Source organism: Egretta garzetta, unplaced genomic scaffold (genome assembly GCF_000687185.1).
Source record: "Egretta garzetta isolate BGI_Z169 unplaced genomic scaffold, ASM68718v1 scaffold30, whole genome shotgun sequence".
Lineage (NCBI taxonomy): Eukaryota > Metazoa > Chordata > Aves > Pelecaniformes > Ardeidae > Egretta > Egretta garzetta.
The window spans coordinates 1926828-1954601 of record NW_009258383.1 but is presented as its reverse complement, the minus strand read 5'-3'; the positions used below and the strand labels follow the sequence as shown (position 1 = coordinate 1954601).

Sequence of the window (27774 nt, the reverse complement as noted above, 5' to 3'; positions counted from 1 at the left end):
TCCCGCCCTCCCCGTCCCCCAGAGCATCTCAAGCCGAGAGGCGCTAGGGCGTCCCGGGCCGAGGTGTGGGCAGGGGCGCCTGAGGGGAGAGGGCCGCGGCTGCCCCGGCTGCAAGGTTCTGGGCAAGATCCGCGATCTCCAGCAGCGTGTGCTCCATGGAGGCTGTATGCCAGTTAGATACAGCAGCTGCTCTTGGCTTTGCCCATGCAGACGGACCTGTTAAAGCCTGTTGGTCATGTTGCTGATGCGCTCTCCCTCAAGAGGTTGGGATCTGACCTTTCAATGAGGTTAATTTTCAGGATGAGGATGGCTGTGTTGAAAGTACATGGCTTTAATAAGGCTTGTAGTGCTTTGCATTTCTTAAATGGTCACAAATGAGACATTACTTTGTAAATCATGACGTTAAGTAAGGTCAGAAGGATAAAAATATTTAAAAAATGCCCCTGAGCTAGTTCTTTGATGTCTTTATTTTGTAGATAAGTATTTTTTCAGATTATGAGTGTATTTTCAATGTTTTTTTTCTTTAAAAACCCACAAATCCTCCTGAAAAAATAAATATTACTCTGTTCCTTCTTACAGCCTTTTTGCAAGTTCATACGTTCTCAGTTGCAGTCGTTGGCTGCCTGAGGAGAATCATCACCATTTACAGTAATACTAAAAATAAGTTTAACTACAGATATTATCAGTTACACAATAAATAATTTAGAAAACAGTGTTGTGCCATATACATGCTAAATGGCCCAACAGAACACTTAAGCAGTACCCAGGATGTATCACAACATGTGAGTGTTGTCCAGTGCCATTTTAAGAATGTAAACTTGTTTTTTGTTAGTTGTTTGTTAGTTTTGCTTCTTAGTTGCTTCATGGCCTAGGACACTGTGTTTGGAAACTGGATTTGCAAAATAGTAGCTACATAGTTAGATTTGTCTGCATATTGTTGTATGGTCTTCATGTTTGCTGTAATTTTGCTTTGTTTTGTACGCTATAAAAGTTAGGCCAATAACTACATTTAAAAACCTATCTATATATAGTTCTACGCAGAGATTAGTTAGGGTAAAGAAACCTTCAATTTGCTAAGATGTTAGACATAAATTAGGAAAAAAACCTGTTTTTAAATCAGGGAAGAATTAATAAAAAATCCAAATTCCTAATCCTGTGCTTTTCAGCTGACCCACACTTCTCTCTCCAACTCAAAAAAGCAAACTGTTTATTTTGCGACTGGAGTATTCAGAAGAAGGCAGAGAAGCAGCATGGCTGTCATTCCGAATGATTATTCCTGATGGCTTCTGATGGTCTTGATGAATGAAAAAAATAATTACATGCTCCAATTGAAGACAACTTTCCAAGATACTGCAGTACAAAATGTTTGGGTTTTTTCTTGAAGTGTCATATTCCATGTGAGTTTTTAGTACTATTTTTAGAAGGCCTCAGCGCCCCTTACAAACCTTTTCTTTCCACCTACATGTATGGAAAAAATAAACTCAAAAGCTTTTTGCTCTGTTGATTATTACTGACCTGCTTTTCTGCTGTTCTGTCTTGTTTTTACCGATCAACTACGTATTCTGTCTCAGCTAAAAATACTTCTCTAATTTCTACCAACTGGACATGCTCGTACCACACTGTTACAGGACTTTCAGAGTAGAAGATCTTTCAGTGGTAGAAAAGGGAGAGCAGGAGAAGATGTGACTGTCGTCTAGTGAGCCTAAGTTACATCCCCCAAATTCAGAGTATGATTTTCGTCAGTGCCAAACTAGTTTCACCATGCGGACAAAGGCAAGATGGGTCATGTGAATGGCAGAACAGAAATCACTACAACAGCAAAAAATGCAAAGCTCCATGTTGTGCTTTCAGGTCGCGGGGACTACATCCGCAGTTCTGAAGCAGGTGATGCGCAAAATTGAGCAGCAAGGGCTTTGAGCAGATCCGTTCAGAATGTTACAAGGTGACTGGAAAATAGCAAGTGTGGGTCTGGCCTTGTGCTTGAGGCGTTTAACTGCGGGGTCCTAGCCGGGAGGCTTGTTGGCTGAGACTCCCTCGATGCTTGGTGGTGAGAGGGCTCTCCAGAAGATAGGCTGAGTCATGAAGGGCTCCCTGGGGATCAGGTTAAGTGGGCTGCACCTGGACTTGCTTATCTTTGAAAAGAAATGACCTGGCCAACCTCAGACCCCACAGCCTGGTCTCAATCTCATGCAAAGCTTTGGAAAACCTTGAATTTGCCTTATTAATACCCAATTGAGAAAACATTTCAGGTGGCATCACCATGTCAAATGGGAAGGAATGAGAATATGGGGGTTGGGAGAGAAACTGTGAAGAAGTGAGGCAGCCACAAGTAAGGTTGGAAAGGAAGATGGTGGGCTTAAAGCTTGGTTTTAGGGTGGTCTTATTTGATATTTTCTGTAGTAGCCCTGATAAAATCAGTAAGAGCATACTGATGAAATCTGGTAATGATATATACTTAGGAATCATCGTAAGTACAGAGGGTACCTCAGGACATGTGTTTTCATTTAAAGTCAGGAGGTATTCATGTCATTGCTTAAGGCCATGCTGAAATCGTGTTTGGGGTGCTGTGAAAACCCCTAATTAATTGTTCTGCAGCTGAGCTAAGGTTGAACTGAAAGAAGGGCAGAGGGAGGCTAGGCACATCACCAGAGAGCTTGAGAGCCTTTCGTACAAACAGATTTTAGGATGGCTCAGCTTGTTTACTGCAATAAAACGAAACCAGAGAGGAGATATGAGTGCTGTCTATAAATATATCAGGAAAGTAAACATGAAGGATGAAAACCATTTCATTTGTAGGGCAACGTTTACACAAGAACAAACAGATAATAAATGTATCAGGAAATTAGGACAACATTTCCAGTCATTGCAGCAATTGAATTCTGAAACAGCTTTTCCATGGAATCAGTGGGAGCAAAAATATACCTGTTGTTAATATGGCGCTCGATAAATTTATGAGGTGATTGTACAAGAGGGCTTTCTGTAGCGGCAGGGAACTAGGCCCTGTCATTCAGGGGGACCTTTCTGTTCTGTGTTACCATGCCAATGCATAGTAGAAATAGCGGAACATTTTGTCCAGATTTATGGTTCATAATATGGGAAGGATGTGTCAGTCTGATCTGAGCAGTAAGTTCTGCAAAAGTCATCTGCAAATGTTTGATTCGGCTACTGTGACTTGAGTAAAGCATACCGTGTCGGCATTAGGTGGAAAAGAATAGAAAAAAAGAGATAAGCGAAATAACTTCTACGTGAGACAAAGGAAGCACGGGGAAGTTGCAGGGGGCAAGAAGGCTGTCAGCACAGTTCTTCGAGGATGAAGTCATAGGCCCTGAGCTCTCCTTGGATCCCAGTACAGGTATATATCAAACCACGCCGTGTTTTCATGCTTCGTTCTGCTTTTGCGGCGCATCCTGTTTGGATTCAGTACTGTTGCGTCCTTACGACTGCTGGGAGCAGCAGGTGCTGTAGGTCATTGGCTCGGCAGAGCCTTACGTTCAGCACACTGAAGTTCCTTAACACAAGACAGGAGGTCAAATCCAACAACAGGTTGACTGGTCCAGAGACGCCAGCGGAGCGACTAACTAATGGTAGTTCATTTAATCAGTCCACAGCTCAACCTCAAAAAAGAGCAATAAATTAAAACTGGTCTCCTATGTGTGTTGTGAGTTGAGGTAGCATGAGATTTATTTCAGCACTGAGCAAGCTCATGCCAAAAATCTCGCACCAGCAGGGAATTAAGTAACGTTTCATTTGAAATGTGCCACTGCATTTTCTGGAACCTTTTATACCAGTAAGCACATGATCACGTGTATACAGGATGCTAAAAATTTCTGTAAACGGAATAATTTAAAACTCTAAATTTAGTTTGAGGATATTTAGGTGGTTTATTTTCTAAATACTTTGCTTCAAAAATGCGCCTCGTCACCTGAAGAGGCTCTCTGTTTTGCCAGGGCAGCACTGATTCTATCGCCTTTTCCTTTTGATTTGCTGTGACTGTTTAATCGCTGGTGGGAGTGCCGTACTTGAGCTTAAGTAACTGGGCCGTGAGCACCTCACTCTCAAGCCTGATCATAGGACGTCACTCTTGCTCTTTCTTTTACATCAGACGCTGCTAATCAGTGATGCAGAGGGTGACTCAATTCTTTATCTTCAGTGAATCCTGTTTACGTAAGGGTGTGCAGATGTGCAGTCACAGAGGTGCCTAGAATTCAGTCATGCGGAAGGCTGACAGCGTTTTAAAACTCTCCGAACTGATTTATACGTAGTCAATGCGTATTCTGAGTTTCATGCTAAATAATGCTTCAGTTCCTGCTCCTTCTGTTCTCTTTGTGTACTTCAGATACTTCTCTATGATAGCTGGGAAATCACAAGGGTGCTGCTACATCAAAGCATGGTTTTACCACTCTGTTTCTTTTCTCTCATGGTACAAATCACTACGTAGTGTGCTGTCATAACAAGAAGAAGCCGTAAAATCTCTTTCCACATCAATTTTAAAGCTTCCAGCACTAGTTTTTTGAAATTTGGACTTTATGTGGTGTTTTTCTCAGTCTCGAGAAGAGCTAACTTTGGTGGAAATATTTAAAAATTAAACTGAAATGTTTTAGCAGCATAGCTTTATTTTAAAGTAGAGCTGAAAGAATTAAAAAATGTGAGTCAGTTTTTTTTCCTTGCCTTTCTGAACATGCACACAACGGTTCATTGCAATGCTGGCGGGCTGGCATAAAGGTCTTTGCAGTTGAAAGAAATAACTACACCAGCAGATCCAAGGTCCAGATGGTCCAAAAATGGATGTATTACTTTTACAGTTTTATTTTTTAAAAAAAATTTTGAAGAGATTTAACCAATGCCAAGGATACGCTCATCAGTACAGTAAAGTGCCACTAGATGGAGGTACCTCAGCTGCAGTAATAAAAAGAATAAGCTGAAGTACAAGAGTTCAAAACTCATGCTATAGAAAAACTATCGCTGTTGGAAGAGTTTTGAGGGAAACATTTTATTTTGCCTAACTTTGGTTATCAATTAAAACACTCAAAATCACAGAAACAGCTACTTTTGTCTTCAATCCCATCTCATAAAACTTACTGTGTGAAACAGCTGTGCTGGAGTCTCTGGGTTCACACATGGCCTACGCTGCATCTTTGGGATTCTTCCTGAAGCCCTGCAGGACAGAGAACCCGCACAATTTATCTCTAAATCACATTTATATTTAGTCACCAGCTGAAAAAAAAAAATCCACTTTCCCAAGTACATGGACAGGGTCTCTGGTTTTAAGGGCTTTCATCTACAACCGAGGCTTTCAGGTACATTAAATTTTATGAAGATGAACACAGATTGGCTTTCCTTGCCCTTACCTGTTCTGAAATAAGAATTATAATAACAATAGTTACCCAATAAACATGACCGGTGCCTTTCTTCATGGTGCTTCCATCATACAAACTTCATGTAACCTCCTGCAGGATTATTAATTACCAATTATTTTGATCTCTGTCAATTTAAATTCATGGGTTCATCCTTGTTCCAGGTGGCATGCTCCCGTAGGTGATGATCCCTCAGTGCTTGACTGACAAAGATGCCTAATCCCTTAAAGGCAAATGAAATATGGAAGTCAGCCTTCAGAACCATTTTCACTCGGGGAGGTGGATTTTCAGGTATCATCAAAGCATTTTCACATAAACAGATTCTTAAGAGAACATTGTTGATGAGGTGGAGCTTTAAGAAAGAGGACTTTTTTGTTTGAAAGGATTTTCCTAAGAAAAATCTGTTCCTTACCACTTTGATTTCTATAGTTGTATTCTGGGAATACCTTGTTTTTGAGATTAAAAGTGGGGAATTTGTTAACGAGATTAGGAAAAGCAAGAGGAGCGTGATAAAAATAAGTCTGTTAGGATGAAGGAAAGGGACTGAGGACTGCCGGCAGTGGCTGGCGGAGACGGAGGGAGTCCCTGTGTTTGCACCAGTATCCTGTGGTACTGCACCCAGGTGTTTTAGGTGGGAATGAAGTGACAAGGAGGAATTGGTGCAGTGGCTGAGCAGCTGCGCAGCCACCCGCTTCCCGATGTGTCTTCCAATGCCCTTGAAATTTTGGCTGTTTCGCTGTGAGATTAATCACGCTAATAAACTTGATAGTGCATAAAGCAAACAAAAAAAAAGGGGAAAAGCTTTTCTTAACTTGAAAACTTACTGAAAGCTATTTTGATTAATGATATATGGAGGAGCTTTCTTAAAGGTAGGTTCCTCGTACAGCCTTCCTAACGCTTTCATCTCCTTGGTTATGAATGCTGCCTTAGAGTCTCAAGGAGTAATTACATCTAATACGGCTTTAGCTCCTCTCAATGATGCAGAGAGCTCGGAGATAAGCTGACTACATTCCAGTCTCCCAGATGTTTTCTTCTGTATAGCTGTGTAGGTTCAAACATGGCTTATCTTTCTGAAAAAAGATTTTGAAACAGTGTTTTCGTTGCTGAGCTGGAAAGGCTTCTGGAAGATAGCTAGTTATTCTGAACGTTGTCATTTCAGAGCAGGTTTGCAGTTGCCTTTAAGTGCTGTATACATTGTTTTCATAGCAGAAATTACTACATTTCCACTTGAAAGAACAGGCTGTTCCTGTCATGTTGTGTTCCACACAAGCATGTTGTGAAACTCCAGTAGATCAAATTTTACGACATATTTGTCCCATGTTCTCGTCAGCCATGCCTTCCTTTAGGGAGAGGAGGTTCCCTGGACCCGGGACTGTTACCAGTTTTACATGCTGAAGTGCTTCAGCCATCATGATTCTGGGTACATTATTTTTCGTATGTGGTAATGTACTGCACAGAAAAATAAAGTTTAGATCACAGTCCTGAGCTGTTGGGTGACACTTGACTTCAAGAAAGGAGTAGCCGCAATTTAGTCACACCAGCCCTCTCCGGCTGTAGAGCAGGCGGCGTTCCTTCAGGCAACTCATCTCGTGCAGGAGAGTTACTGGTGTCGACCCATGTACCCAGCCTTGAAGAGAGCTGTTGGGTTTGCGCGTAGGTTCAGTGGGGTTTGATTTCCACATGGACCCAGTGTTGCAGAGTGATTTGCTGCTGCGTGCCAGATGCAGCGTTTTCGTTGTACTTTGAACAGTAGCCCTTTGAAATTTTATGTCTTTAAAGAGAAGGAGCGAAGCAAAGGGGAGCCCAAGTCTTGGCAGCGCCTCAGATACCCAACGTTTGCTGTGAGCCTTCGAACAGCCTTTACAAAGACGCGATTCCTCTGAGGCAGTCACTAGACCGATGACATGCAGAGCACTTTTTTTTTTCAGTACCGCTGTGGTACCACGGGCACTGGGCCACAGGAACTCCCAGCCTTTTTCTCTTGGCGAGGGCCATTTCCAGCCCTCAGTAGGTCAGGAGAAGGCAAAACAACTTCCTTCCATTATATGCAATAGGAAAGGGGCTGGGACATCCTTTGAGCAGTAGTTCTTGGGTTATGAACTCCTCTTCCCTTGCACAGTGATGAGCTGCACTGATGAACTGCAACCGGTGAAGTGGGGGACTTCAGTGTTTCAGATCCAATCCTTCAGTGCAGAAGTGGGCACAGGAATCCTGAAGCATTTCTGAGGTACGATCAAGAGCATTGCCATTGCTGGTTTTAGTAATTGATTTTGTTGCGTATCCCCAGCTGCAGGAATTTGTGACATAAACTGCTATATACGGAGTTACAATGACATCGAACTGCAGCACGTTAGAAAGAAGCCCAGAATTTCAGTGTATTTTCAAAAATGCTTTGAGTTTAATGATGTTGGCTGGTGACGGTTTTACTTTGGCAGACTTTGAATACACCCTAGGGCTTTTGAAGGTGAAAGACCTTGCTTAAAAGTGAGAGTCTCTTTGGAGGGTTTAAAAAGCATGTATGCAATGTCTGAGGAGTTCTTTCAAAAATAGTCTGCATTTCAGAATATGACCCAGTCCATTTTCCTTGGTGATCTAAGAGGTGATTTGAATGTATATGTTGAGAAATCTAAGCTTTAATTATGCAAGACAAGACAGCTGTAGTAATCCTCATCCTTGTAGAATTCAATTTTGGGCAACCTGTCCTGAATTAGGCACAATGGATACCTAGAACAGGGTCCAGAAATCCAGTTCACTGAGTGTGGAGTTGCAAGGACTGAGGGAGAAACAGAATTGCAAACTTGTGGAAGGATGTTTGCCCTTAGGAGCAGACTTTGTACTAATAGATCATCTTCCATCAAAGGATCTCAAGGCCTTTTACAAATTTTAATGCTGTGGGCTCCCTGAGACCCTTGTCAATTAAAATGGTGGTTTTACCCTCATTTTACCAGCAGGATATAGAAGTTATTTTATGTAGCGTACTGGGTCTGGCTTTGTTAACCCACAACAAATAGACATATGGAAAACCCACAGCAGCAGGAACACAAATTTCTCTCTATTTTTGGTCTTACACTTCAGTATCTGATGAGACATCACAACTGGGATAAGAACATGTGTGGAAGAAATAATTAGAAATCTAAGTAAGCTCCTCCGTAAGCTTCTCTCTCTCAGAGGAAACGGAGCTCTTCTAATCGTGAGCCTCGTTCCTTAGCACAGAAAATAGTTGGCCAGAAGCAAAACACCAGAAAAGGTGAGTCTTTAACCACTGGCACAGCTGGGCTGCTGCTGGCTGGAAGACGTGGGATGTGAACTCCAGTGGGACATGAACTCCAGTGGGATGTGGACTCCAGCATGCAGCACAGGCTCTGGCCCCGGCCTCCGGAGGGGATGTTGTCAAGTACAAATAAAATGGCATGGAAAACCTCCCTGGTCACCAAGTTATGGGAGGCTTTTAAAAATAGTGTAAAATTGATCTCGAGGCAGGGTGTTTCTACAGAAAGGGAACTGGAAGAGCGAGTGCACATTTTGTCTATAAATTCTGGGCTCTATATCCCTTTTCCATTATTTTGAAATGTTGTCTTTGATGGGTGTATGTTCTGGTGGGCAGACAGGATTGCAGATGGAAACCTGGGTTTATAAAATGGGGAGAGCATTCACGTTGCTGATTTGGAGAAAGCTTTTCTATCCACTGTATTTTTGTCCCTCTGAGAGCCCTCTGCCTCCCCCCTTCCCTCTCCAAGGACAGCCAACCCACCCCTACAGACGCAGGCTCCCCAGATGAGACCCCAGCCCAGCCCAGCCCACGGCCACAGCCACAGCCACAGCCACAGCCACAGCCACAGCTCCCTCCCACCTTCCCCACTGACCCGAGCTCCTGCTGCTGCTGCCGCTTCGCTGGTGGCAGAGCCGTCCCTGCACAGCATCGTCCCGGCACCCTCCAAGCATCCAGCAGCTGCCGGGTGCTTGCAGCCCATTCGGGAATTTCTTTCTTTTTCTCCAAGTGACTGACTGCTGCTGTTTCAAGGCTGCTGTTTTCCATCTCATCACAGAAACACTGTAAGTATAACTTCTACTGTGGCTCTTTAGTTACTGCCTTTGTGAGACTCAGCTGTCTTGTACTGAATAGGAGGAGTTATTCATTCTTGTTGTGGTCCCTGCTCCTGTTTGAGGTGTTCGAATGGACCCATAGCATTTTAGTTTTTAGCTGGATAAAACATGAAAGCAAAACAACTGAAAATGTTGGGGATTTCCTGGCTGCTCTTTTCCTACTTTTTGGCTAATTTACTAGTGTGTCCTTCCTCTAAATGCTGGTGCCTGGTGAAGTGGAAGTGAGAAGAGAAGCATTTCCATCCCTGCTTGTTTGCTGGAGCCAGTTTTCTAATGTTGTGGTTTAACCCCAGCCGGCAACTAAGCCCCACACAGCCACTCACTCACTCCCCCCTCAGTGGGATGGGGGAGAGAATTGGAAGGGGGGAAGTGAGAAAACTCATGGGTTGAGATGAAGACAGTTTAATAGGGAAAGCAAAAGCTGTGCACGCAAGCAAAGCAAAGCAAGGAATTCATTCACTGCTTCCCATGGGCAGGTGGGTGTTCGGCCATCCCCAGGCAAGCAGGGCTCCATCACGTCATTACCTGGGAAGACAAAATGCTGTAACTCTGAATATCCCCCCATTTCCTTCTTCTTCACCAGCTTTATATGCTGAGCATAACGTCATACGGTGTGGCATACCCCTTTGGCCAGTTTCGGTCATCTGTCCTGGCTGTGCCCACTCCCAACTTCTTGTGCCCCCCCAGCCTGCTCGCTGGTGGGGTGGGGTGAGAGGCAGAAAAGGCCTTGGCTCTGTGTGAGCCCTGCTCAGCAGTAACAAAAACATCCCTGTGTTGTCAACACTGTTCTCAGCACAAATCCAAAACACAGTCCCATGCCAGCTAGTATGAAGGAAATTAACCCTATCCCAGCCAAAACCAGCACATCTAACAACCCAAGGAAGAGAAACTTTAATGCATATAAGCTCTCGGGATGCTGAGGCAGGTAATCCCGCTGCCTGCTGAAACATAGCTAGCAAGTGAAGTTTTAGAAAGGATTTAGATTGGGGGGTATCTGTCTGTCTCATTCCCTTGAGTCCTGAAGGTGAGGTAAAGGAATACGCAAGTTTTGGGACCTCAGATGGCTGCAGCAGTGTAATGGCACATTGAAACTAAAAATCATCCCAGAATCCTGAGGGCACAGCAAAAGGGCCTATTTCAAGCTGTCCTGTTCCCCAACCCAGCTTGGTATGACTGTGAACTCCATGGTTTCATCTCAACTCTGTCTTCATATAGACAGTTCACGTGTATCTTCTGCTATCTGTGGATTACCCTCTCTTTAATTGCATCACTAGGAATTGCAGAGAGGACATCAGTGTGTTAACACTCTGAAGACATCATGGACTTTTCATGTTGCCAGTGCCCAAAGATATGCTGAGTGGGAGAGCACACTTGCAATTCTGGCCAAGTTCCCAGTAAAATTTGCACAGTTGCCCAAAACATTGCCTTGTATCTGCACAAAACCTCCTATCATTTTGTGATTGTATTTCACATTCTAAATTGGCAAGGGGATTGGAGACTGTGGGAATAGCATGGCACCAACTATTTGACACAAAGTTGATTTAGGACACCAAAATAAGGGGCACTGAGAATGTTGACTCTGATCTTTTTCTTTAGACTTCTTCCTGTGTTCCCTTGTCTTTCTTTGGGTTGGTTTTCCCCTTTATGTTTACTCTCCTCTTCCGCTGCACTTTATCTTGATAGGAAGGACTGAGAAAAAGATTTATCAGGTGTTTTAATAATGTTCTGTCTAAACCTGCTTCGAGCATAGGGAATATGCATCACAGGAAACCTGCAGCTTTCCCAGAGGGGATCCATGTATAATAATGACTGCATATTCTGTAGCATTTGAAGTTCTCAGTTTGTTATTACTCTTTCCATCTCCAGTTCTCCAGATAGCATCCGTGGTTTGCGTATATGCTAGAAATAACTGTGCCAAAAGTTTGCTTAATTTTCTAACATAAGCCAGAAAGGAATACGCCTTCTTCTGGTCCTGCAACAGCTACTGAATGAGTTCGTAATCTGCCTACGCTCATCCAATACCATGTAACGGTCTGGTTTACTGTCCCTTCATTACCACCATTCTGAGTTGGACTGTTCCACGGAAGACTGGCTATTTGCAACTCTGTTACTTGTTTGCAATCATTTAAAAATAGAATGCCACTAGGATTCTTTCAGCATCTGCTATTAATCTGATTTTGCCAGTGATCTAAGCACAGGAGTTTAAGGGAGGAAGTCTTGAGCTCAAGGATCAGTTCTGACATAGGCTATGATCACTTCAGACCTTCTGCTTCAGGTTTTCATGTTCTAAACAGCAATAACAATTTCTAGCTGCAAACCTAGCCCCAGCGTTAGGGTTCATTGCCTGGTGTTTATTCCACAGCTTGATAAGATATTGTTCTGTAAGAATTAAGTATTATGCAGAACCACAAAGCATAAATCATCTCTTGAGGTATGCTTGAAAGCTATGTGAGAATGAACTACATAATGGCAGAATCACTGTGAGTTTTATACACTTTCTTTCAGGTATCTTCTTGGAGTATGGAATTTGTATGGAAAAGAAGGTGGTATCTTCAGCTGGGCTGTATATTGATACTGAATTTGGTTTATGCCAATCTAGACTATCAAAAAGAAACTCCTCCAAGCCTGGGTCAGATTGACCATCAGTGCTGGGAGGTGTCATCCCATGGGCTGGTGGAAATGAAGAAACTCAAGGTAGCAGATACAGTCATTGCTCTCTGGGACTTCATGATGTTCCTAAAGGAATCCCCTAAGCCCAAGCACAATGAACTCTTCAATGACTTAGCCCAGAACTTCTGGGATATGTATGTAGATTGTGTGCTCTCAAGATCCCATGGAATGGGCAGAAGACAATTAATGTCTCCCAAATATTCTTCCACATACTCACATAGAACTTTAGAAGGTAACTACAGGATATGGTGTTAGTCTGTTATGTACTAACATTGCACTGAACCACCATTCCATCCTCATCCTTGATTGTCAAGACAACTCAGTATAGTCATCTCCAGTTTTCTGTCTCTGTCAAATGGTAGCTACTTTCACAGTATGTGAGTCAAAAATAGTTAGGGTACTACATTTCTGTATTTAACAAAGTGTAAAAAATGCCAGGTGTGCATGTGGGAGTGCATGGAAATGGATGCTGCATTCTCTGTTTATCACTGTGTGCACATAAATGATGTTACAATGCTAAGAGTTTCCTGGTAGTTGGACTTTGGTCTCAACTTTGGGGAATCATCCCTCTGTGAGGAGGGAAGCTCAAACGCCTGACCGCTTGAAACCTGTTCTTCCCATTAAAACCACTGACATAATGTGATCTCATGGTCACTGTGAATCATCAAACAGTGACAAATTCTGGTCATCATGGTCTGGGATGAGTCTGAACTGAGATCATACAGATGATTGGCTTTTTATCTTATTAACCAGTCTTAGATCCTTCCACCTCGGCAATAGACTTTTTTTCTGATGTACCCAGTCAGATGTTTTAGGTTCCCAGACTGAACTTGGAGATTATTTAATCCTAGCTTTCCTAACCATGTGGCTTGGAAAATAACGACCTTTCTTTCATAATGTTGCAGGATCTGCTTTCACCAACCCATTTTAGGCCAAAAGGGGAGAAAATGAAGATACCTGAGCAAGGCAACATCAAAATGACGGAGCACAAAAGCACAGCATGTACTGTAGATGCTTAGACAGATCCATTGGCATGGTTCAACCGCTTTTTTTCCTCTGTATAAAGTGCTTAATCGCCGCTAAACTGATAAGTACATGAGCTCTCACATTGTCACTTTTGCTTTCCTGTCTTGCAATCCACCAAGGTTGCCTTTTTCCCAATGCATGTGTGAATGCTTTCGTGTTTTGAGTCAACACCTTTGTCCTCTCAGGTAAGCTCGTAAGTCTGAACCAGTGCTGTATTTTTGTAGAGGCTCATCTTTTCCAATAGTTCTCTTTTTTAAAAATTAATTTTGATGGAAACGCAATATATTTTTATACATTAAGCAAGGGAGAAAGTGTCAGCAAACATATTTTATACAGTGTCTTGCACATACCTTTGCACCTTGCACATAACTTTACTTTTAAGAATTGCAAAAAAGTGTGATGTCAAGCTAAAGGGAAGGATTATGTTCACTGTAATGTCCTGTGCAGTCTAAACTTTGTGTTCTATCACTGCTTAGTCTGGGCTGTGGATTAATTAAAGTATTTTTCTATGCAGCAAGGTCTGAATAGTAGTTGTTTTCTTGTTCATTAGCACATTGTTTGCAAAACCACTACTACGTCACATTAAGAACAGTACTTTACACAAGACTGCTCTTTATTTACACATCCATACCTGTATTTACCATACAGGTAAATAAGGTGATCCAGTCCATCCCTGCCACAGCAGGCAACATCACAGTTGAGCAGAGACCCATGCCTCCCATGGTTTGAAAGAGGGAGAGACTGACTTGACCACTGCTCCGGTTATAAGAAACCATCCAGCATGCGTACGCTAATTCAGGGAGATTAACTGCCTGGTTAATCCATTTCTCCTGGGGACAAATGGGAATGCTGAGAGATGCTGACTGTTCTCTGCTTTACTCCTTGGGCAACACAGCTTATTCAGTCCCTGTTGTGTTCTAGCCTTTCATAAGATCCCAACTGGGTTTAACTTTGTAGGAAATAGTACTTACGCAGTAACAGCATATAAAACTTTATAAGGAACAAGAAATCCATCCCACGTAATGCCTACCTCGTATATAGTCCATAAAATATCCAGCAATTCTCATAGATTTGTAAATGCTCATTCAGGTAAATACAATATTGAACTGCATCTTGTAAAATATTTCTCCTACGGTGTTCTGGAGAGAGTCCAAAAGTAACGAGAAATTTCTCTTACCCATGAATATCATTCTAAGTTCCTGATACAGAAAATATTTTAAATACACCTTTTGTTTTGGGCAAATAGAGGGAGTCATGACACACCCAAACCCAGCAGTTTCAGGAATTGATACATCACAATGAGCAGCTATTTGAGAGCCGTCATCTAATCTGTACAAGCAATATCCAGTTTATAAAGCTGTGTATTGTATTGCATTTGCAACAAATAAAGCGTTTTAACTGTCATACACCAGTTAAATAAATTCCACTTGTTCGCACCTAAAAGTAATTTTATTCATCACCTACAGAAGTGTAAAACGCCAATGATATTTTAAAGGTAATATTTCCTATATTCGTGATCTTTTAATTGAATGCCAGAGCAAGGTATCCTATGCAGTTTTAAAAGCTCCACCTTTCCTCAGGCTGTAAGTCCTTAATTAGTTTGCCTTAATTAGAGACAAAGGTGCATAGCATCTACCGTAATTGGCTGCAGAACGCTCGAACCATCTATTGCTACAGTCACCCTGCAGCGTCTGCCAAAGGGGCGGGTGACTGAACAACAGGAATGCAGCGCCATAAGCAGCAGCAGCAAAACCAATTCCAGGTGGACATACCTGTTTTGTCTACGCCAGAGCCATGGGAAGGCTACTCCCAGGGTCTCTACAAGAAGGATTAATAGTGAATAGGATGATCTTTTCCTCCACCAGTACTCAGCACTCCATCTCTTTCCATCCCTGGGTTACAGCGGGAACAGCAAGCCCAGTTTTCTTGGGTTCCTCCCACTGAGAGCCAGACCACGCATGGTCCATGGCTGGCTGGCAAAATCAAATGCTGTCTATGCTGCTGTGAAGCCTTGTGTTAGTATTCATTTATGAAGTATAAATGTAAGCATTTGGGGAAATTCTGTCCCCTCCCTTCTCCAGTCTTTATTACAATTAACAAGAGCATTTGATGAGAGTGTCTGTAGCAGAAGCACAATGCAGCTGGGGGAGGAACACTGTGGGGCTCGCTTTGTGCCTGATTTAAAGTTTTTACATACGCATAAACTGATTTCCAGTTAAAAGATCTTTTATTTCCATACCTTGGCTACACTACTGTGGTAGCTTTTGCTCAGAAATTGGAAGGACTTACATGAGTCCTGTATGGTTTTTTTGAAAAAAATGGGCCCGTGCCTTGCTGTCAGCAGTAATGAGTCACCCGCGCATTCACATATATGCAAGCATATAAAAAACTCTAAATGTCACAGTCTTTGTTCTCCTAGTCAAACATTTACTGTTTGGTTTTAATTGTGAAAAGACAATGGAGCACACTTTTTGTGGCCCCAGTGTGTAGATATATTTTCACATTCTCTAAACCCGTAATAAAGTAGTGTAGCTGCTGAAGAGTTGTCAGAGAAATATAAGCATAAATAAATGAGCAAGACTTTACTTGACACAGAGGACTTTAGTTAGATAATCTTTATATACCTTAGCTTACCTTTCTTGCAGGCATGCAAGAAATGCACATACAGGCTTGTTCAATAAAACATACTTAAATTTTATGCAGATAATTTGGGGGAAAAAATGTCATAATGAAGCCAGATTATACTTAAAAAAATCAGTTAGCAAAGAGCTAGCATAAAAATTAAATCAAATTAGCATAGCTTGATTTAATTTCTCTAGCTTTAAGTACTAGCTGACTACAGTGCAATGTTTAACAGACCTGCCCATAAGAAAATGCTTCTCATCTTTGGAAACTAAACACGTGGAGATTTCTCTGAAGTTTAAGTACCATTTCATATGGTTCTTTTGTTTTATTCCATTACTTTCTTCATGTTCTCCTTTTATAGAATTTAAGCAGATGATTTTTAAACAAAAATCTCTGCCTTCATTTTTAATGCTAGTACTGCTATGTCTTGTTATAGGGACAAATACATTTTGAAGAGACGCTTATACACACATCTCCCCCTGGCCTCTTTCAGGAATTAAAACATGGAGTTGGAAACTAACTTCTACCCATTTAGCTCAAATTTATTTCCATTTTTCAGGTTGACATTTAACAAAGTGAAAGCTTGTACTTTTCTCAAAAGGTTTCTTACAGGCAAAAATGACAGACTACGTGCCAGAGCCCCTTGCAATGTCACAGCAAGTTATGCCATAGCGCTGGATAGCAACTGGGTTTAAAATGACATAACATCCTCAGGGAATCTTGCTCTGTTGTAATACAGCAAATTCTGGCTTTGCCCAAGTTAGGAAAGGAGACAATAGCTTAGAAACTGAGTCATCTACAAAAAGGTCTGCTGCTCACAAGTTTGTGTTGGTATTCTAGAGGTGCCAGCATGGAAGAGGATGCGTTCTTACTGGAGACAATATGGGCAATTACCCAAGAAATAATTAGTAAGATCAGTTCAAGAGCTGTGAGAAACCCATAAGGAGCAGGACATTTCAGCATGTCTCTCCAACAGGCTTGGAGAAACTGTTGGCACAGACAAGGTTCTCAGTGAGTCTTTAGGTGAAAACTGAAAGAATAGAAGTCAGAAGTCCTGATGCTAAAGGTGGCAATTCAAGAAACAAGATGGACTTGGACAAACCCCACATGGGTACGGTATCCAGGAAAATGCAGAACTGAATGTGTTTATGCAAAGGTTCATCACCCAGCTCAAAGAAAGAGATACTTAAACTGCAATGTGTGGAATGTGTCAATAAGAGATGGAAATCTAAATAGTGGACCTACTGATAGTGGATCAGGGCAACCTGACACTAGCACACAAAATTACTAGACTTAACATACCTTTGTCCCGTACTGTACAGGGTGCTTTATTAATAAACCATTCCCTTGTTTGTATGAGCTACGGCAAAATACAATTTTACTCTCAAGATGTTCTATGCAATTCATCAAAGCATTACAAGCAGATTTTATCTTGTATCTAAAATATACATACAGTTAACTAAAATATTAAAAGCACTGTTCAGAACACTATTCTACAGGTACCGAATCTTTCTTGACTGAGTCCAACGTTTTAACTCTTTTGATCTTTTTTAAGGCTCCTTCGCAAACAGAGGACTTTCGAAGAGCAAGGTCTGTAACAGCCAGTGGCCCTCCAATTAATTGAGGAGGTGTACTTTCAACAGTTACTAAGCGACCAGATCCAATCTGAAAAACAAAATAGATACCTTGCTTGACATTCATGTTAGCGTTTAAAATGAGATGAGAGTTAAATCATGAACTGTCTTTCAAAATTATTATTCAGCTGGTGGAGCTGCGTGCTGAGGTTTCTGAGGTCCATTCAAACTATCCTTTATACTAAATTCACAAACTGTTCCCATCAATACAAAGGAAAAGACAGTGTTTTTTCAGCAGGTACCTTAATGTACTCTACTTTTCTGCCTTCATGTCTGATCTTATGAATAGAGGAAAAGAAAATCAAGCTTCTATTACAATAGAAGTTTGTTGTGCAATGTTATTTGAATTTGTATATAACACCAGCAACAGTTTTTCGTCTTCAGAATGTCACTATACATTAATACTTCAAAGAAAAAAAAAGGGAACAGACCCTGTTTCTCTCAGAATGCAATTGCCTATAACTACTGCTCCAGGAAGACTCAAAGACTGACAGAGACATGCACTTTCCAGTCTCATCACTACTCTTTATACTGAATAGGTTCAGATCTGAATAAAAATCCCTGAGTGATACCCATATCTTCTAACCATGACCTGCTAAAACAAACAACGCAAAAATGTGCATGTGGCTCACATGTTTGATTACTTGACCTTGACTGGTTTGCAACAGCCATCTTAGCTTAATTTTCATCTCTCCTTACTAAGGGTGTTCGGCAGAGTGGAGAGAAGAAGATTGTCCCATGAAAAAAATTGCCAGCCATATCTGTCATTTGTAATTCTAAGCAATGTACCCAAGGAATTTTACCGGATGTTGCTGATGTGTTCGTCTTCTTAATACAGTTATTCTGCAAAATGGACTAACCTTTTCCATGTTTTTGTCTACAGTTGTTTAAATATTGATTATAGAACCATGAAGACATTGTCTTGTTAAATCCCCTCCCTCCAAAGAAATGAATAATCTTGGCTTGAGGTCCAAGTCTTTAAAATAAAACCTAACAGTGTATTTCTCTCTACTAACAATTCCCAGAATACTTATGCTTATATTTAAATTTTTCAGATACTTTCTGCAAAATATTGCTGATTAACAGTCTTGCTGATGTATATGCATGTAACTAAATAATTTTCCAGCCCACCTCATCTGGCATTCACAATGTGTCCTTCCATATCTTTCAGAAGGTTAGGGCAAAGACAATTTGATAAAAATCCTAGTCCAGCACTCTGAGACCATCCCCTTGCTTCCTGTTAAGCTCCTCCTTTCTTCATCACATCAAACATGAACTGCCTCTTTCCTTTTTCAGGATGCAGCCACCTTAGTTGTCATTACTTATTCATGCCAGAGAGCCCATGATACTACAATCTCTTACCTTTGTGCAAGTTTGAAAACAGCACCTCATGTTTTTTCTTCCTTGTTTCTCCTTACATGTATGAGTAACTTATAAGCAACCAAGAAGCTATCCCCCCCCAAAGTCCTCCTTAGTTTTCATGCTTACGCAGAAATCATCTTGCTAGCTCAAAAACAGTTAGTGACTGGAATGAAGATTCGCCCATGTCTTACGCCAGATTGCCAAAACTCAACATCTAAATATGCTGTTACGCCCAAATAAGATCTAAACTATGGCTTTTATTTTCTCACACTTCAATTAACTGACAGAAATGAAAAAAAAAAACTTTTCTGCAGATGCAACAAGTGGCTTCTCTGCAGACAGTCAGGAACACATTTGCTAACAAAGGACACCTTTAACTATGTATTAGGGATCGCACAGATTTACCCAACAATAAATGAAGAAGGTCTTGACCTCAGCAAGGTTTTCACGAGAGGCTGTCCCACGAGAGGTACATGTCAAGTAGCATAGGGACCATCTTGCCCACACTTTTCATGAGTAATTGGCAGATCTGAATCTCATTCTGACCAACTACCTGTTGTCTGAGGATATGTCAGAAGGGGAAGTGGTGCTTTGCAGGAGATACAGATTCTTTCTTACCTATGTGGAGCTTGTCAATGTAAACATTATTAAACAAAGAGTAAGCAGCAGCACATACACAGCCAGAATAAACCCCAAACCACTTACACATTTATGAAAATAAAACAGTGTCATTGAGAATTACTTACTGTAGTACCAAGGCCTTTAATATCAGTAGAATGGACTACTCCAGTTTGGATCTTCAGTTTAGATCTGGAAGCTTCTATTGACTTTTCCTGAAGCCTTTTTGCTTTCTAAAGATAGTTAGAAAAAAGGCAAAATTGTTTTAATCCGAATGAGTTATCATTTGCACTTGTTAGAAAATATACAAACAAAATGACAAAATAAATGCAGTGATAGTTCCATTGGCCTTTAATTGTAAATACCCTCCCTCTGGTTTGTGACTCTCTTGTACTGGGGACCTGAAAACAGAATAAATGGACATGGCTTTACAAGGGCGAGAAGGGAATAATTACTTGCTATGACCTGCGGGCTATATTCTTTCTAATGTAGCCATATATGCTGTTAGCCTTCATCACCACAAGAGCACACTGCTGCCTCACATTCAGCTTGTCACCCAATGCACAGTACACATCTACACAGCCAGTCAGTCCCTAGGCTGTTCTGATGCATGACAACTTTAATACATCTCAGATGTATGACTTCACATTTTCTTTTCCTGAACTGCATGAGCCTTTGGGCAGCCCATCCCTCCAGCTTGTCATGGTCCTTCTGAATAGCAACCCTACCTCTCAGTACATGGATTGCTTCCTCCAGCTCAGTGTCATGCTGAATGTGGTGAGGTTGCATACTGATCCAATGCCCAAGTAATTAACAAAAATTATAAAGAGCATCAACCCTATAATTAACTCTGAGGAATATCACTCAAAACTGACTGCTAGTTAAACTTTTAATCGCTGACCACTGTCCTTGGAGCCCATCAGTCCAGACAGGTTTTCATCCAACTTGTAGTCCAGCTGTAGTGGACAACACGTCTATGTAGACCAGTCCATATCTCCCTGATTTGGCTAGAAGGATGCTACACAAGACTCTGCTCTGCTAAAGCCAAGGGAAATAACATCCATCTTCCTCCTTCTCCAGAGCTAACAATTCTATCACAAAAGGCAACTATGTTGGCAAGTCATGATTTGTCCTTGGTAAATCCATGCCAGACGTTTCCAATCACCTCCTTCTCCCTCATGTGCCTAAACCAGCTTTCCAGGGACTCAGTTAAAACTGACCAGCCTGTAGTTCTCCAAATCCTTTTTCTGGCCCTTTTACATTCCTAATTCTAGCATAGATCTTTACCATAGGCTAGTGAGGTGCTTGCACATGAAGAAAATTGTTCTCTTTTGCATCTCCTTTGGGAAATGAAGAAAAATTAAATTCAGCTGCATTTCTTTTAAGCCTGATTTCATTCCTTCTCCAACTCAGTCTGATCACCTAATCAGGACTCTAATATTTTTTGTTCTTATGGAAAAGTGCAAATATTGCTAAAAGAAACTCCTTTCATCATAAAATATTTCACATCTCAAAAGATGTCTGCTGTATTAAAGATAGTGAAGTATTAGAAAAAAAATAAAAAAAAGAATGACCAGACTTTTAGTTTCAACAATTTCAGGACAAATATACATACACACACACACAACTCCCTCAGTTGCAAGTGCATAAATAACGTTGATCCCCAGTTTGTGACTGTAATCAGAATAGCAAATCATAGAATTGTAGAATCACTGAAGAGCAAAAGAATCAATGATTGCATAGCTTTGTCAATACATCTTTTAGTTCATTCTTCTATGTGTGTGTATGAATATAAAATTTACCCTAACTTCTACTTGAATATCCTCCTAATTCACTAAGAAATGTGTTTGGAACTTCCCCATTATTATAACTACACTGAGAATGTAAATTTTGCTCCATCACTCAGATTTCTTACCTTTAATGCCTCATAGTTTGATGTCCGAGTCAAGAAATTTTCCCAAGATTTATTTGCCATTTCTCTCTGCTTATGGATAGCTTGGATCTATAAAATAAAAAGATGCAACACAATCTTATTCTCATGAGCTTTCCTGAACTCTTTGCTTGTGCTGTTTGGATAGCATAGTTCACCTATGCCCCTTTGGCTCATCCCTCTCACTTGAGATTGGATCATAATGTTTTGGTAATGTGCTTGTCCTTTAAAGACTTCCCTCATGCGCTGCCTTTAAAAAGAAAAGGCTTGCCTTCTCTGTTGCAAAGAAATTTTCCCCTCTTCCAACACACATGTTGGAAGAGTCCTAACTCTTTCAGGAATACTTCCTGCATATTCTCACTTTCAAATGCTGAGTAACAGAGATGGAATCAGTTCTGGTGACAAAAGTGCAGGCATCATAATGCATGACAATACCTCAGAAACACTAGCATGAGATTTTAGACAACTGGACCAATTGATCTTCTCAGAAAGCAGGAGATGAGACAGTAGATGAGCAAAAATGCCAAATGCTTGCCTATTAACCAAAGCTGGAAAATGTCTGCACCTGCTCACTCACAGCATGCTGGGAAGCACAAAGCCCTGCTTTGTGAAGTAATGAAGCTTTGTCAATATTCAGCCAAGAGAGCTTATAACAGAGGCTTATGTTTCATTTTAAGAAACAGATGTAGTTGCAATAAGCACTTTTAAATTGTTATCTGCTACAGATGAACTCAGGTGCAACTCTTACAGTAACATAATGATAATTTCTCATTACACCACTGCTGATGCATCACTGATGATACTGCTTCATTTTCTCATGTTACTCTCTAAATATTGGCAAAATTAGACACATTGGGAAAACTGAGGTTAACCTAATTTAAAGTTAAAATTTTACTGCTGATATAGATTAAAATATCTTCAAGCAGTGTACACATACAGAATTCTCAACATTATATAATAATAAAATCTTTATATAAGTTGACAAAAAAGCTTTACATGGGCATTACTTGTTTAAATACTCCTTGTCTTACCTTTGTATATGTTTTTTCCTCCTCTTGGATTTCTTGGTGATGTTGACTTCCAAGCACTTCAGTCTGCAGAGCAGCAACCTTTCTCCCAGTATCTTCTGGCATCTCTGAAATAACTTTCAAGGCTTCCTCATCTGACGCAACAGGCCTGAATTCTTCTTTTAGTTCTGCACAGAGTTCACTCCAAACTTCTCCAACCTGTGTGTGAAACACACATCATGCTATTTGACATTTATATCTTTTTTCACTTCCAATTATTCAACATATAATAGTGCAACAATCTCTCTCCTTATTGTTGTTTCAGTTCCCAGAATTTTTATGCAAGGTTAGGCTTCAGTAATGCTATGCCAAATTAATTCACGATAATCCTCCCTAAGCCTTCGCCAGCCTGTTTGACTCCACAGAGCAGTAACAGGAATGCTGATAACTACAGAAACTCAGAAGAAATACAGATAGCTACAAGATACCAAATTTTAAGACTGAAGTGTGTTCTACTGGCTGGTTCTTAAAATCTCAGATTGCGCACATTAGCAGAGCAAAGTGCAACATGAGACTTAAATGGAAGCTGGAATTATCAACTAAAGATAGAGTCTTGCTAGTTCCTGAACACTTCAAGCTCTCACAGACTTTGCTCCTAAGCAGAAAATTGGCATGAACTGGAGCATCTTTTGAGCAGGATGGCTCCCACAAAGCTTGTTACCCTGTTCTTGTTTCCTATAGGCACATCATTCTTAACTTCTGACGGTATGGATAGATACTGCATGTGGGGACAAAGATAGGAAAGCACAGAAAAACCTTTATCAGAACGTGTATTTAATTCAATTTTTAATAGCAAACCACCCCCTGCTAAACTGACCTTACTGCACAAAGAGGCATCCCTACTCTCCAGCCTTTCCCCAATTTCTTACTCCTATCCTGGCGCATTTGTGTTTCTTGAGCTGACAGACAGTTAAAACTATTTTTTTCTGAGTTATTTTTAACTAGAATTGGTTTCTAGTCTTATTTCCTATGCAGTCACAAACATTTGTAGCAGCACAAAGGACGAGTCTGGGGAGTGCTGCAATGATGGAGGCGGGATTGTTTCTTTTGATGGTAAATACTGGCTTACACTCTCTGTGAAACTACAGGTGACTTGTGACATAGGTGACAGCTTTTGAAGGGATATTTGTTTGTTGTATCCTGAGAAATACTTGCTGGTTTTGCAAGTTTAGACCATCGTAAGAGAGGTTAGTTTTACCCTACTGATGATGTGTTGTTGCAATAGTAATTCACAGATACAGTAGTAATGTTTTCTTCCACAATACTCACTTTAAAGTCAATATAATGCCGTATGATAGCAAGTGTGACAAAATCCTTAGCAGATAAGCCAACTAAATTTTCAAAACCTAAAAGAATATTAATCATGTCAGTATTAACAGCATGATGAATTAATCTTAAAATACAGCATTCTAAAAAAAGACACCATCTTATTTGTCATCTAATCACATGCAAAATCTGCACCACACATACACCAGTCAGTCACTCTTCTAATCCTGAGCAGGCTTTTGGTGACAAAAAAACCTGTTTTCTCCATAATAAATTTACTCTATACTAACTTTTTACTTATGAGTGGCTCCAATGACCTTCCAATCACTTGGAAAGCCAGGATAGTACTGCATTTGCTACACTTTTGTGGTAAGGGTTTGCTCTTCCATTAAAGCAGACAAACAGTTGAGTCCACAGGTCACAGTTTCTAAAGAAGCAATTCAGCACTAATAGAGTTTGCTTTAGCTGTGAAGTAGCCAACAGGGGAATGATATTACAAGGTGACCAGTACTTTGTTTCCAAGCTGTGCAACGAAGGTCTCCTCCATCTCATAGACTTGAGCCTTGAGCATAACGCCTTGAGCATCATGACTCCATCTTTTAAAAAATATGTTTACAATATGTGTAAAAGAATAAGGTAGACAAGTATGGTTGCTGAGACTATGCCTCATTTTTTGCACACTGAATGTTAATTATACTTGATTTTAAAAAAAATCCTATATATAGTCTACCAAATCTCATTCTAGACTTCATCATACTGTCTGTGTGGTACCTGTGAATGTAGCATCTGTCTATTAGAGTATAATTACATCATGTTTTGAAGGTAAGAAATACCATAAATAAAGACCAATTAACACTGGTTTTCTAGATCGCCATGTTACAGGCTGTTATGGAGCATGACTACAGTAAGAGGAAGATGCTGAGATGCTGCATTTTTTATTAGCCACTTTCACGTCATTTCAGTACTTCACAGGAGACATTACAATGTATATAACTAACATAAGAGGTATGTGTGAATATAGGAGAAAGCTGGAACAAAATCTCACACCTTTTTGCTTTAATAAAGAATTTGGCTGTGATCCAACATTTAACATAATTAACACTAATAAAAATTAGTCAGAACCTGGCTTACAACAGAAGAAGAACTAGCTGTAGTCTATTAGAGAAACTAAGGATGTTTTCAAACCAGTTGGTTCTCTAGGTTACCCAGGGAATTGGTTGAAGCAATCTCAGAACAGTTACTGATCATCTTTGAACCTGTGGAGGATGGACGTGAAAAGACAAATATAATGCTTACTTTTAAAAGGGGAAAGGACAAGCCAAAGAATATTGGTTCAGTTCAGTTCCTGAAAAAAAGACTGAAACAAATAATTAAACAAATAATGTTTATGCAGCTAAATGGTAACAGTAAAGACATCTATATCCAACATGAATTAGTAAAAACTAAGACCTAGCTTTTGTCTACAGCCAGACAAGAAACCTTATGGATGTGGAAGAGTTTATCATGTATCTTGGCTTCAGTTTAGGTTTTTAGACAAGGGTGTAATGAGTATTAACATTCAGTGTGCAAACAACATAGAATTAGGAGGGACTGCAGCATTTTGAAGGAAAAGATAGAATGCAAATCAATCTTGCCAATCTGAAAAATGATCTAAACCCACAGAACTTAATTCAGTAAGGACAAATAAAAAATTCTAAATGTAGGAATAGTCATCTGTAAAAATCTAGGATCGTAGATGACTGTACAACATCCTAAGCCAAATGCGGAAAACAGTATCATGCCACTATGAATAAAGCAATTGTTATATTAATGTCAGAATGTTTATTTACAAATTAATGTAGCTCTATTTGGCTGTGAGGCTTCTGCTGGAGTACTGTGTTCCGATCATAGATCAAGAAGATCAAGAATAATGTGAACCAATTGGAAAGACTCAAGAAAAAAACAATGAGAATAACTAGAGGTCATGCTAGAAAATGAGATTGGTGAGAAATGTCTGCAGAAAGTAGTACTTCTTAATCTAGGGAAATAAAATTAAATGTAAAAATGTTAAAATACATGAAAGAGATAGTGTGTGGGAAAACAAATTACAGAAAATTTCAAGCAAATCTTGGGCTTAATTCTAGGAAAACTTTGTAATTGTAGGAGCAGTAAAGTACTGGGAAAGTCTTGAAATCCCCATCAATAGGGTCTTCTAAGAACAGGAAGAGCAAGCATCTAATACTACTAATAATAATGTTGATAGTGCATCTCAAAGTTTCCTTTGATCTTTTTTTTTTTATAGTGACTTTATTGATTCCCAGTGAACAAGTTCAGTTTAATGACAAATACGACACTGACAAAGCAATATACTTGTCTCACCTAGCTTGCACAATAATGAATAAAGTTTTGCCCGTATGTTCTCTGAAATTTCCACAATGGCAAAGCTGGGACTGTTGGCAGGCACGGGGATGATCTCTTGTTGTTTCTGGAAGCTGCTAGCAAGAGGTCTCTTCATGTCTAATCATTTCAAAACACAAAACCAGAGCAGAAGAATTAAGAGGTAGTGTGTTCCCAAAGCTATTAAACTTAGAGGAAATTCTATCTATGTAATGAAGTATGAGGATCTCTAGCAAGCAGCTATGGACATACTTTTCTGTGATGCCTCCTCCAAAAGAAGACAAAGTTCCATCTTACTTTGTGGACACTATGTAAATAATTTTGGTAGTTTTTCCAGGAACTTTAACATAATTTGGGCCAGGAAATATTAATTAGCATGACTAAAGATTTGTGAGAACATAGCACTCTCTGTACTTCTGTTTATGACTGATAACAAAACACAATGCCTTTTGTGGAAGAAATTAAGCGGTTTAACTGTCCAGCACTAGAAAAGCCATTCAGGATACTACTAGTGGTTCTGTTCATTCCCTGGTTCATTCCCAGCTGATGTAGAAAATGCCATCTAGTGGCCAGACTCTAAACGAAATAGAAGACATTTTGGGGTTGGTAAAATCTACAGCATAAAGCTACAAATATTGTAATTTATTTTAATCAGGATTCAGACTGCAAAAGGAAATACTGTCTTTGTTTTACTTTATTCAGTGGAACTGCTCACAGTTTCACATGCCTCATAAAACTTACCAGCAATCCTTCCATTTCGATCACGTTTGACTCCTAGCTCCAACTCCTCCTGTCTCCATAACTGTATTAGAAGGTTAGCTGCTGTTTGATCTTTCTCCCCTCGCCAGGTACTGATGTGCGAAGTGGTTTTAGGGTTGTCACAAAATTCAACCAAGATTCCAAGAATTATATTGCACAGGTTCTTTTGCTTTAACTTGGTGAAGGGAAAAGGAAAAAAAGTTTTAAACTGTTTGAAACACAGTGATGTCTACCTCCAAAAAATAGAGAAATTGTGTAACATGTAATCAAGTAACTTCAAGCTTTTCATCACAACTATTTGCACAAAACTGGTGCATAAACTTGTAAATCATAGGATCATAGAATCATAGGATGTTTTGGGTTGGAAGGGACCCCTGGAGGTCATCTAGTCCAACCTCCCTGGAGGGAGCAGGGACACCTTTAACCAGATCAGGTTGCTCACAGCCCCGTCCAACCTGTCCTTGAATGTTTCCAGGGATGGAGCCTCCACTACCTCTCTGGGCAACCTGTTCCAGTGTTCACCACCCTCAGTGTAAGGAAGTTCTTCCTTATACCCAGTCTAAACCTACCCTGTTTTAGTTTAAAACCATTACCCCTTGTCCTGACACACCTGGCCCTACTAAAAAGATTTTCCCCATCTTTCCTATAAGCCCCCTTTAGGTACTGAAAGGCTGCAATCAGGCCTCCCCGCAGCCTTCTTTTCTCCAGGCTGAACAAGCCCAACTCCCCCAGCCTGTCCTCATAGGAGAGGTGCTCCAGCCCTCGGATCAGTTTCTGGAATCCTGCCATGCAAAGTTCCATACATTAAGGAACATGAGGGGAATAAGTGTAGGATCATACGAGATGCACATACGTGTGTAGAGATACATAATAGGTTTTGTATACATGCCTCCAGGCTCGCATGCTGGAGAATGTACTACTACCAGGATTTATTTTTGTAAGAAAGAGACCCTGGAGGCAGCGGCTGAGCGGTTCCACACAGC

At 40.5% G+C, this 27774-nt stretch overlaps 2 protein-coding genes across 2 annotated transcripts in view; one reads left to right on the top strand and one right to left on the bottom strand.

Annotated features, from left to right (window-relative positions):
- The window catches only part of LOC104128510 (cilia- and flagella-associated protein 69), a 59672-nt gene that overhangs the window by 12209 nt on the left and 19689 nt on the right, over positions 1-27774 (bottom strand). Inside the window, 6 exon segments of the mRNA XM_035896864.1 lie at positions 19522-19626; positions 21309-21395; positions 22355-22549; positions 23660-23736; positions 26015-26152; positions 26774-26966. Of these exon segments, the coding sequence (XP_035752757.1) occupies positions 19522-19626; positions 21309-21395; positions 22355-22549; positions 23660-23736; positions 26015-26152; positions 26774-26966 (795 nt within the window).
- FAM237B (family with sequence similarity 237 member B) lies at positions 11979-13059 on the top strand. Its single transcript, XM_035897337.1, has 2 exons — positions 11979-12360; positions 13034-13059. The coding sequence occupies exons 1-2, from the start codon at positions 11979-11981 to the stop codon at positions 13057-13059; spliced, it is 408 nt and encodes a 135-aa protein (XP_035753230.1).